The 13123-nt window shown below is 37.1% G+C and overlaps 1 protein-coding gene across 1 annotated transcript in view; it reads left to right on the top strand.

The window, feature by feature from the left end:
• The window catches only part of LOC145979600 (uncharacterized), a 279253-nt gene that overhangs the window by 91805 nt on the left and 174325 nt on the right, over positions 1-13123 (top strand). The window contains exon 11 of the mRNA XM_083112566.1: positions 527-717. Within this exon, the coding sequence (XP_082968692.1) occupies positions 527-717 (191 nt within the window). The remainder of the gene's footprint in view (positions 1-526; positions 718-13123) is intronic.

Here is a 13123-nt window from a genome sequence, read left to right as displayed (position 1 = left end):
CCAGAATGGCCCCAACCTATGCCAACCTTTTCATGGGCAAATGTAAACAAGAATTCCTGGAGACCAAACCCCTCAAACCCTTCCTCTGGCTCTGACTTATTAACAACGTCTTCATGCTCTGAACATATGGAGAACCATCCCTATCCACATTCGTGGACCAACTCAACCACTTCTGCTCCATCAAGATCACATGAACCCAGTGGTGGCACAAGGGCTCCAAAACTAGGGGGGAGGGGGGCAAGGACAGTTTACTTTTCCATGATATATAAGGTTAAGCATACTGCGGGGCCAAAAGTGAGGAGAGAGCAACTGCCCCAACATCTCCCTCAAACACCGCCACTGCCTGGACCCACTCCACCAACCAAATCACCTTCCTCGATGTGGATGTGCACATTAAGGAACGTCATTTGAAAGCATCAATCTACATCAAAGACACCAACCACATGCAATACCTACACTTCTTCTCCCTTCCCTGAGTAAAAATCCTTCTGGTTTCCCTTTTTTAAAATTATCTCTCTCTTTGCAGATGATGCTGCCCATCTAAACAATGCTGAAGGTTCGCTAGAAAGTAAACCTATTGTTCCAACACATAACAAATTATGCCTTTCCTTAAGCTATTATATGGCAAGCACTGGCAGGAGTGCAATGCAGGTACAACTGAAATTTGAAAATGGAGAAACCTTAGACATCTTTGAAGTATTATCTACAGAAATTGTGGTAAGATATTAACTTTACAAGAAAAGGAAAATGCATACATAAAAAAATAGCATTGTACTTTCCTCATGAAGAACACTCACAGTAAAAGTTAAATTATGATAGAATAAATTATGAAATGAAATGTTAACATGATATACAATTATGCATTAAAGTATTAAAAAAGTTTTATCACATTGAGAAATGTATTGATATCAGCCTATCAGTTTTAAGTGAACCACCAATACCAACCAATATTTTTCCATAGAATTGGTATCATGTGAGGTCCACCAAATGCTATGCAGCACGTTTGCAGAGACTAATTATCCTAAATAAAAATAGTAAGGAAAGTGTAATTAGTTTTGCATTATGTGTGTGTCACAAATGGATTATAGGTTAAATGATATATATTTTAATATTCTGCTTATGCTACATGCAAATTTATATTCTTTTAAGCAAATTGATAGGATAAACTTGCAATGGAATATTATATCAATATTCTAAATGTCTTGAATATGTTGCTTTTATTTAGTTGGCAACATCTGAAAATGGTTTGAGTTCCAGCATGTAAGCGTCTATTCTCTCTACTGTGTTGTGAAATGATCACTATACTAACCTTTGCATGATGAAGCTAGAGTATTTTTTGAAGATTTTCACTATTGGTTAACAGTATGTGGATGTTTACAAGGAAGGAGTCTATTGCTATTCTTAGAAAATGAATGTCAACCTAACATTATGCAGGAGGGTTCATAAGTCACTCTGGTATTTTGGAAGTTAGTAGTCCAGAAGTTAGTAGTCACCCATGGTGATGAGAGCATGTCAGTGAAAAGAGTAAATATCAAAGTTTTTAACCTACCTTACATATTTTTAATATGTCCTCCTTTGGTGACTTAACAGACATTAATTCTGTAATCTAGCTCCTGCCACACATGTTACAACATATCAAAGTTGATGCTATATACATGAAAAGAAAGTTTGTTTACAAGGTGTAAACTAGAGAACATGGGAGAATACATCACTAAGTTGATGGTAACAACTGCAGCCATGATTCTTTGTTGAAGCTCTGGTAAAGATATGCAAACACAATTTTTAACACAACCACACACAAAAGTCAGGTGACCTGGGAGGCCAGGCAAGAAATATTGTCTTTGTATGGCCATCGTCGAATTCAATGCTGAGGTAAATTGGCATTCAGGTAATCTTGAACTTTCAAGTGAAAATACAGAGGAGCTTCATCCTGTTGTGAAATGAAGTTTTCACTGTTCTCCTGTACCAGAGGCATTAGCCATTGCTGTAACATGTCCAAGTAAAAAATACTGATAGCATGTTGCTTGGTAAAGAAAAATGGTCCATAAACTTTGCAATATGGAACTGCACAATACAGTAACCCTTGGAGAATCACAAATATGTTCCACTATTTCACGAGTATTTTGCATGCCCCAAATATGCACATTATGATGCCATCAGACATGCAAATTCTCCAAAATGACATTAACAGATTCTCTGAATGGTGTAAGCAATGGAAACTGTCCACAAACCCTTCTAAATGCTCTTACATAACAATTTCATTGAAACAAAACATTCTTGAAGGTAATTATACACTCACCAACTTCCCTCTAGCAAAAGAAGCACAACACCGAGATCTAGGTATCCTCATAGATTCAAAACTAAATTTCAATAATCACATATCAACCATCACAAAAAAGGCAATGCGTATGCAAGCCTACTTTACAGATTCACCGAAATCAATAACTTCAAAGTACTTTCCATTTACTTCAAGACATTTGTGTCCCCCATTCTAGAATATTGTTCACCAATCTGGAACATGGCTGCCCATTCTCATACCTCCAAGATCGACAGTGTTCTCAGCTTTTTCCTCTCCATCATTCAATATAGAGTGCCTGCCCTGAGACACCTGCCTAAGAGGAATCTGCTTGTAAAACTGCATATTAATACTCCAGAAACTCGTAGATACATTGCAGATATGAAATTGCTATATAAGATTATAAATGGAAACTTAAGATGCAGCATCCCACTCCACGAACTCTCACTCAGAGTGCCTAGATATAAAACACGGAGCAAGAAAACTTTCCACACTACAACTCCCAGGCTCTCACTCATACAATGATCACTATTCCATAGGCTACCCAATCAGTTCAATATAATCTCAAACCAAATAGATATATTCAATTCATATTCATTTTTTATCAGCAACATAGAAAAAATTGTACATAAGTAATGCTTTTGTGAAACTGATCTTTTTACCTTGGTACTTTTTTTGGCTTGTTTTATTTTTGTTTATTTTATGTTATCCGTTCTTTTGTTTTTAATCTTAGGCTATTGTTTTACTGTTGTTTCTTTCTGGTTTAAAATGGCTTCTGCTGTACTGGAAATTTCAATAAATAAATAAATAAATAAACTTTGCCAGGTAGATAAAAGTATGCCTCATTACTGAACACAATATTATCTGCGAACACATTCTTCTGTAGACGTTCTTGCAATTTCGAACAGAATTAGTAATAGAGATTGTGATGTTAGGGAATGAGAGCCTGTGCCAGCTGCAACCAGTATGTTTTGTAGACAAGTATTTTCAGAAGGATACACCACTCACATGAGACATTTGTAATTCTGATCAACTTGTGCATTGTGTTGATTCCTTAGGACTTCAGGACATTTTGGTATTCAGTCTCAGAGTCCCTGTCCTACATGTTAATTTTATGACAAACAAACAGCCAGTTTCCTTGAATTTTGTATACAAGTTTGTTAACTGTTTTTTTCTGTTGGTGGTTCTGTAAGATAACCACATTGCACTGTAACAATTGACTCGGTTTTAGCAAATTCCAGAACACAAACAATTTTCTGTTTACCTGAAAATGCCATGTGTGCACACTACTGCCTCTTAGGGGTGAAATAGATAACTAAGCCACAGCATCTGCCACGAAACAAACTTGTATATTTTCCCTACTTGTTGGCATGCTTTCATCCCTTGGATGTGGATTTGATGCTACACAGCCAAACTTGAAAATCGGGAAAGGACTTTGAAACACAATATATATGTATTTTCTCATTGTCTTAATGACATTGGCATTCCATGGAGAAAATCTTTCTATCCCAAATTCACACACAAAACAACAATGAAAGAAATATGAGTCCCCCCCTTAAAAATTTATTTATTACCTCCATCACTCCAGATGAAACAAAATCCATAACAACAACTCTAAAAAACAATATATCTTGTGAAAACAATGATATACCAGACTTCATCAAAAAAATATATCCTCTTGTGATCACACTAGCAGATGTAATCAATACCTCTTTCACACAGAAGACAGTCACTTTTGATGAGTCTCTCAGTTGCCCGGGTGTGGAATGGGGATTTTCTTTGCCCCAAATGAGAACATTATGCTTTTGATTTTGCCATGTGTGTGAAATGTGGCCGTGACACTAAAAACAAAGTTGTCTTCATACCACATTACACATTGACTTTTGAGGTGTTTCTACGTGTGACGTGACATGGTTCCAATATGTTGAACTTACCGACAATGGTTTATGGGAAGCGTGCAGTCGGAAATAAAGATGTTAACAGTCAACAATGTACAGAGAAAACCAAAACAAACACGCACAATCGTATGTTTTATGCTTTGTTCTTACGATGCAGGCTACCTCGACAGTATTGCAAGGTTCATTCATGCATGCAAGAAAGAAGCAAGCCCTTTTTTGTTTAGGGACCGAATGGAATATGCCTAAGGTTCTGTTAACTAATGTTGCAATTTCTTGTGAACTAGCAAAAATCAACTAATCTGTTCCCACAATTGTTAATTGTCCCTTTATTGTACATGCATTAACACCTGCTTACAATTGTGCCTGCTTGTAATCTTAATTTTTGCTCAACAATCCTTCCAATAATGCAAGGTACACTTATATTCACTATTATATCTTAAATGCTAATCATTTGCATGCACTACTCGTATTCTGTTGCTAATACTATTAAAGTGGCATGTATTCAGAACCAGCATTTCCTGATTACAGTTAAAAAAGGTAGCTTATTCAATAATTTAAGACAAGTTCGTAAATAACATGACCTGTTTTATTCATTTTTATATAAGTAACTGTACAACATGTTCGCATAATTGCATAAAGACCTCATTTCACATGCGTACTCAACAGGCTTGCATTTTCTACCGCAATTTTTCATATCACAAATAAACGCATTCTAATATGGTAACAAATTTATATGCACGATTGCATTCATTCAACCATTAACAATAAAGCTCGTCCCGCGAGGCAAAGTATTCTCAATAACATTTAAAGTTTTCCTGTGTTACATTAAGAGCATAGGTTCAGTAAATTATAATAAACATTCATGCATTGCACAAACGATCAGTTTCAATAAGCATGTTTAACTACTAATTATTATTTAACCTATCCGCTTACCATTTAAATGCCATTTTTTTTTGCCATGAAATACCATTTAAATTTGGCTATCTCCCGTGAAGGTTGCACAGCAAGACAAGATGTCAAATATTGTTTAAACTATCCAAGCAATTTAAGTGAAAATTTTATATATTGAAGTGGAAGTATAGTAATAAGTATGCACATATGCAGTTTACTTGAAAGATAATTAGAAACTCACCTAATAAATTTGATCACACACATCTTTGCATTCCATTTCCATTCCTCAACCTTTTATATTTTTCCTGCCACAGCCACCTCTTCCTCACTTTCATTACATTCTTCAATTTCAATAACATAAAATAAACCCCCGTGTTCATCTCCCGTTCCAAAATCCACATTTTCCTCTTCATCGCTATCGAAAAGCAACTTTTCAATTGCAGAATCATCTACAACATTCTTAAGCAACATGTTTGCAAGATGTAACAATTGAAGGTTTGTTTACATGAGAAATTACTGAACAAAACACGCTTGAAATGGTATGAAAAACTTAGCAGCACAAACATATACGTCATAGATTTGAAAGATCATACAACCTCTGCCATCTATTGAATGAAAAAGGAACTACGTGATGAAAATCAGGAACCCGTCGATTCGACAACTAGGTACAGGAAGAAAAGATCCAGTCAGGCCGTCGATTCGACGACTAGGTAAGCGGATGGGTTAAAACGTGCACACTGTAAACTTCATTTTTAAACGAACAGGTTTTTGATAGCTTACATAAGCAATAACTAGTGCTTTGTAACAACACACAAAATATGAATAATTGATGCTACAATAAGGAGTTGTAATGGTTAGTTAACGTGTATGTTAAACAAAGGGTGAATTGATTTACGTTAAACTTACTTCAGTTTTCGCATTTTATTCTACGCTGTAATATTACAGATATGTATGTGACCTACATTTACAATACGTCTCAGAATTAAATTAGTTTTTTTTTGGGGGGGGGAGCCACAAAATACGTACATCAAATGCGTGAAAAGAATAAATCTCGAAGTTTGTTTGCCTTGGGCAAACCTCTGTTACGTAAGCAATAATATAGTTCCAAGTTCATGAAATAATTTTTGAAATTCACGAAGAGAGGTTGTTCATTAAATAATCACAATCAAAATGCAATTGCTTTCGTGCTAATGTACATTAATAATTATGTCTGGCATTGATAGCAAGGTCACATGAGGTATCAATGATATGTCGAAAGGAAAGTACTGATTTTAAACATATTATAAATTCATTCTTGTGCCACTGGTTGGGTCTACGTACCTTGAAATGTTAAATGCACTTGGTAACTAAAGATCGTTGGCATATTATCACTTCTTTCTAAGTCAAAAAGTTTACAAACCACATGGTATCTGTTGAACTCAACGCAGATATTTCCGTAACTTGGTATTACAAGGAGTAACAACACGTGCTAACAGTTAATTAACACTTTATTAGTGTCTAACGCGACCGAACGCGACGCGATGTACATTGCTACATTCCTGGTACAATACAACTTTCTTGGAGAGCATTCTCCACAGACTACTCACTACAGAGCAAAAACAAATGATAAGTCAATTTGACCATGTTGGGAAAGTGTGTCTTTTGTACAACGTTCAACACTTCCCCTCAAAAACAACTTTCACAAGCTTCCCTTTACAAAAAAACATTGCTACCCTTTAACATAACAATAAGTACACTACTTTTAATTTCCCACTCCCATTAAGCCACATAATTTAGCAAACCTAACTTTCGCTAATGGTTTCGTGAGAATGTCTGCTACCTGACTTTCAGCATCAATGTGTTCCACATTTAACATTTTTTCCTGAAACTTTTCTCTTACAAAATAATAACGCACTGCAATATGTTTTGAGCGTTTATGAAATTCAGGATTTTTTACTAACTTAATAGCACTAGCATTGTCCACCAGCAGTGTGGGCATTCCTGTAAGATGAGTGATCTCATCCAATAGTCTTGTTAGCCATATCACTTCCTTCGCTCCCTCGCTGGCTGCCACAAATTCAGCCTCTGTTGTTGATAGAGCAACAGATTTCTGCTTCCGGCTCATCCAAGATATCGCTCCACCTGCATACTTGCATAGAACTCCAGTTGTTGAGCGTCTTGTTGTTGGATCTCCACCATAATCTGCATCACTGAAGGCTTCCAGGATCCCAGGATTATGATTTGAATTGTAGCATATTCCATAAGCAGTGGTTCCTCGTAGATACTTGAAAATTCGTTTCACTGCTTGCCAATCAGATAGTCTTGGACTGTCCAATGCTTGCGACACTAATCCAACAGCATAGGAGATATCTGGCCTAGTGACTGTAGCCAGATACATCAAGCTGCCAACTGCTTCTCTGTAAGGCACACTAGTGTCTACTAACTGCTGTGCGTTTTCTTCCCCTGCATTTACACTTCCCTTTTCAGCAGGTGTTGACACAGCATTTGCTTCACTCATGCGAAATTTCTCAAGAATTTTCTTTGTATAGTTTTCTTGACATACAAAAATAGAACCATCTTCCTTTTGTGTTATTTGTATGCCCAAGAAACAATCTAATGACCCAACCACAATTTCAAATTCTTCTTTTAGAGTTCCGAGAAAACTGTTGATATCTTCAATATCATTGCCAGCAACCAAACCATCATCCACATAGATGGCTACGATCATTTTCTTTCCATTTTTCTTACGAATGAACATACTGGGATCAGCTTTGCTGCATGTAAAACCATGCTTCGACATGAAATTGACAAATCGTCTATTCCAGCAACGAGGTGCGTGCTTCAGTCCATAAAGACTCCTTTTTAGCTTACACACACGACCAGTCCCATCATCAAACCCTTCAGGTTGACACATATAGATTTCCTCATCAAGTTCACCATAAAGAAAAGCTGTTTTCACATCAAATTGAGCTAACTTCAACCCTTCACAAGCTGCAACACTCAGCACAGTTCGTACAGTATCAAATCGAGCCACTGGACTAAAGGTTTCATCGTAATCAATCCCACTCTTCTGTAGATAACCCTTTGCTACCAGTCTTGCTTTAAATCTGTAGATACTGCCATCTGCTTTGGTCTTTACTTTTAGAACCCACCGATTATCAATAACTTTCTTATTGCTTGGAGGTTCAACTAGTATCCAAGTATGGTTCTTAGCCAAAGACTGCATTTCATCTTCCATTGCTAATTTCCACTCTGCAGCATTTCTTGATGACATGTCATCTTTATATGAGCTCGGTTCTAAGCAATCTACCTGTAACACATAACCATCTTGCCACACTGGTTTCTGCACCCTTTGACGATCTCGCAATTCATAACGTGGTTCACTTCCCCCAGTTACATCTCCTGTGATGCATCTGTTTCCTGTATCATCGTAGTTTGCAGACTCACTACCAGGGCTATCAGGTTCTTCCACAGTAGATTCAAACATTACTGATTTTTCTGGTGAAACAATTTCAAAAGATTCTTTTACTGGCAAAATTGTTTCCGTGCAAAAAATAACATCACGACTGAGCAACACTTTATCAGTTTTCTGATTCCAGATGCGGTAACCATCTTTTTCATCACAGTAACCAATCAGAAGACCCTTAATGCTCTTTTTGTCCCATTTCTGTCGCTTTTGCTTTGGTACATGAACAAAACACTCTGTTCCGAACACTTTCAAATGATCTACACTTGGTAAGTCTTTTCCATACCAAAGTTCATATGGTGTCTTTTTCTCTACAGTGGTTGGTCCAGTTCTGTTCAGAACATACGTTGCAGTATTCACTGCTTCAGCCCAAAGTTTCAATGGAAGACCTTTTGAATGCAACATTGAGCGTCCAGATTCAACCAATGTTCTGTTCTCACGTTCTGCAGCTCCATTCTGTTCAGGTGTATAAGGCATGGTGGTTCTGAAATTGATCCCCTTTTCTTTCAACAAAGCCTTCACTTCCGCATTATCAAATTCCTTCCCACAGTCAGTGAGCAATTCTTTTACTACATGACCTGCAACACTGACTTCAACTAAAAACTGTTTTAGTCTTGCAGCAACTTCCGATTTTTGTTTCAGAAAAAACACGCGTCGGAATTTCGAAAAGTCATCTTTGAAACAAACAAAATATAGTGCACCACCCAATGATTTTGTTTGCATTGGTCCACACACGTCAGCATGGATTCTTTCACCTGGTTTTTCTGCACGAGTAACTCGCTGTCCAAAACTTTTACGATGTTGCTTGCCAACCACACAGCCTTCACAAAACTGATCATCAGTTTTTACATCAATTCCATGCTGCACTAGAAACTTCCGAACATGTTGCTTACCTTGGTGTACCAACCTTTCATGCCACAGCTGCAATGTATCGGAAGCTGACACTAAGCACACTTCAGCAGGATTTTTGGGGGGTAATGCACGCATGTGCATTTGGTACAAACCACTTAAAGTAACACTTCCCCATGCATGTACCTTACCATTCTTTTTTAGTAAACACTTCATGGAGTCTGCACAGAATAGAAAACCTCTTTTTGTAGTGGAATTCACAGAAAATAAATTCTTACTGATATTTGGCACATACCACACATCGCGAAGATGATTTTTCACCCACCTACCATTGACCAACATTTCCACATTCACTATACCACTGCCATGTGCTAATATGATGGCTTTATTTCCCACCTGTAATTCCTTTGGTGCTGTGAATTTTTGGTACTGTAGAAAGTAGTCCTTCCGGTTAGTCATGTGTGCTGTGCTTCCAGTATCTGCAATCCAAACTTCCGAAACAGGACAGTTCGATTCAAAACTCACAAATGCTCCTCCTTCTGGAACACGGTCACTTCCACTGGTTGAAGATCTATTTAACACCAACTTGCATTGTTTGGCAAAATGGCCTACCTTGTGACATTTAAAACACTTTTTCGCTTTTTCTGGATGTTTCTTGTGTTTCTTCGAATCATCACTTTTTACCACAAAAGCTGTTGTGTCACTACTCTTGTTGGGAAGTCTCATTTCAATTAGCCTAAGTCGTTCAGTTAGCCTGTCTACAGTACGCTCTTCCACTGGAACTGATTCCCATACACTTTTGAATTCAAAATATTCACTAGGTAAGGTAGACATGATTCGACTCATTAGAAGCAGTTCTGGAACCTTGGACTTCGTGAGACGTTCCATTTCGTCATTCATTTCACGAAAATTTCTCTGCAATTTGGACACGTATGTTGCAATGTCTTCTGCTGCATCTTTGGATTGATTGAAGAACTGCTCTGACAATCGATCCAAACGCTGTGCTGAACTTTGTTCATATACTGACATTAGTTTGTTCCAAATTTCCTTAGACGTATCACACGTGCTGGTAAGTTCCGAATTTGCAACATCCATACTATTCACCAATATCATTTGTGCCATAATGTCCGCCTTCTGGAATGTTTTACACTCTGCTTCATACTTACGTCGATCTTCCGTAGTACACTCAGCACCAAGTTCCTGTGGAGAAGTACACGTGCCATCCACAACTTTTAGGACATCGTGGTGTCGTAACAGCAGCTCCACTTGTCATTTCCATCTCGGCCAGTTCTTTGCACCTTCTAGCTTGTCTACTGTTGTCTTGAACTCCATCTTCAGCAGCAAACGAAACACGCTTCTTCCGAAAGTGTAAAACTCTCACCAGTCCGGTTAGGAAGACAAAGGACACTTCCTGTTGTACTCCAAACAACGACAACACTTACTGTTGCACTCCGACAAACTACCAAATTTCACGGTCGCGGTGGGAACGTATCTGGGCCCATAACCTGTTGAACTCAACGCAGATATTTCCGTAACTTGGTATTACAAGGAGTAACAACACGTGCTAACAGTTAATTAACACTTTATTAGTGTCTAACGCGACCGAACGCGACGCGATGTACATTGCTACATTCCTGGTACAATACAACTTTCTTGGAGAGCATTCTCCACAGACTACTCACTACAGAGCAAAAACAAATGATAAGTCAATTTGACCATGTTGGGAAAGTGTGTCTTTTGTACAACGTTCAACAGTATCCTATGCGCATGTAATGGCAGCTTACACACGCTTCCTGTCCATGTTGAACAAGCCAACCTGTACTTGACCACAGCCTGGGCAAAGCGACTTCAGCTGTTATGTAACAGTGTCTTTCCTGTGAGTTCTGGGCACCAACTGTGTGCTGAGAATTACGACTATATCCTCAACAGAAGCAGTTCTGCAGAATGCTACCAGACGGCAGGTACGCTTAGAGCTGTCAGGCAGGATTGCCACCTGATGGCGGGAATGAGAACTTGGTGTGTCAAGACACAAGTTCATGATTGTTAGTGTGGAGTTGCGTATTTTCATGTCACTACGTCACACTTACGAGACTTCATCAAAAAACTATATCCTCTTGTGATCACACTAGCAGATGCAATCAATACCTCTTTCACACAGAAGACAGTCACTTTTGATGAGTCTTTCAGTTGCCCGGGTGTGGAATTGGGATTTTCTTTGCCCCAAATGAGAACATTATGCTTTTGATTTTGCCATGTGTGTGAAATCTGACCGCGACACTAATAACAAGACATGTATCAAAGTTGTCTTCATACCGCATTACACATTTACTTTTGAGGTGTTTCTACACCTAATGTTAAATTTTCAATCATTTGCACGAGAATACCCTACTGAAAATTCTGTCTACTGTTTTTAGTAGATCAATGGGTGTTTTGAAACATCTACTGTTTTCAGTAGATGAACTGTAATGCTATTTATTGTCTTCTACTGTATTTAGTAGAGTACTGTTTTCAGTAGCCAAACTGAACTGCTAATGTTTTCTACTGTTTTTAGTAGCCCAACTATTTCTGCTGTTTTCAGTAGATGAACTGTACTGCTAATGTTTTTTACTGTTTTTGGTAGTCCAACTGTTTCCTCTATCTTAAGTAGATGAACTGTACTCTTAACGTTTTCAGTAATATAATTGTACAACTAACATATTTTATTGTGTTCAGTATATTGCTGTCTGAAAACAGTAATCTTATCAGTAATGAAAATTTTCTTATCTATGCAACTGAAAATGCAATGGAAAAATCATATAAACAACTAAAATAATTGTATGTTAAAGCATGTTTAACTTGCTACTTAGGAATGTGTTCACACAACAAGGAAATCAAATAAAGTGAACACGTTTTTAAGTGTGAAGAAGCTTCATTGTGGTTAACGCACTTGTAGAAAATTGAAAAACATACTCTTTTATACATAAGTTGACATATTGTTCTTCCTATATTCACACGAAATCAGCAAAAAAATAGTTTAAATGAAGACCTGATCCTCAATGCTTGATAAATCAAAATAAGCAAACACTGTTGATTACGTTGATCAAAAAATGGATCCTTTCTGCAATTGCATTACACAGATATAATAATAACCATGGAAATTCCATGCTGAATAAAAAAATAACTGATATGATCATGTATTCAATCTGCTAGCTGCTTTAAGGTCGAGTTATTTCTTAAGAAAGAATTGTAGTAACATATTCATTAAGATATATCTGACTTCAGTAGTATTCATTAGATAAACAGTAGAAATTCAGTTCATGTACTGTTTTTCCAATTCACTTCAAAATCACTGAAAATATAGTGTCAAGAATTGATTTGTATTTTCTTGGAGTCAATAAATGATTTTATAATATATTGTAACAAGTATTATGCATTATTATTCACATTGTTTTTTCAGTACAGTAGCCCTACTGCACAGTACAGTAGTCCTACTGTAGAGTACAGTAGCTGTACAGTAGATTTACAATATGATTTCAGTACATTTCACAGTACACAGTAGAAGGCATTTGAAAACAGTAAAATTTGTCTACTGAAAGCAGTAGAAATTTGCAGGAGTGGGTGACGTTATTACATTACAAAATTATATGAGATTTATTGAAACACCCAGTAATTCTGGACATGGACAATTACAAAGAATTTTAATATTCCGAAAATTTGTATTTAACTTTACGTGTATTTTCCTGGATTCCAAGAAAACCAAAATAA

This window comes from Lepisma saccharinum, chromosome 26 (assembly GCF_977018435.1).
Source record: "Lepisma saccharinum chromosome 26, izLepSacc3.1, whole genome shotgun sequence".
In the NCBI taxonomy this organism is placed as follows: domain Eukaryota; kingdom Metazoa; phylum Arthropoda; class Insecta; order Zygentoma; family Lepismatidae; genus Lepisma; species Lepisma saccharinum.
Note: the sequence above shows the minus strand (reverse complement) of the source record. Positions and strands in the feature narration are given on the sequence as shown.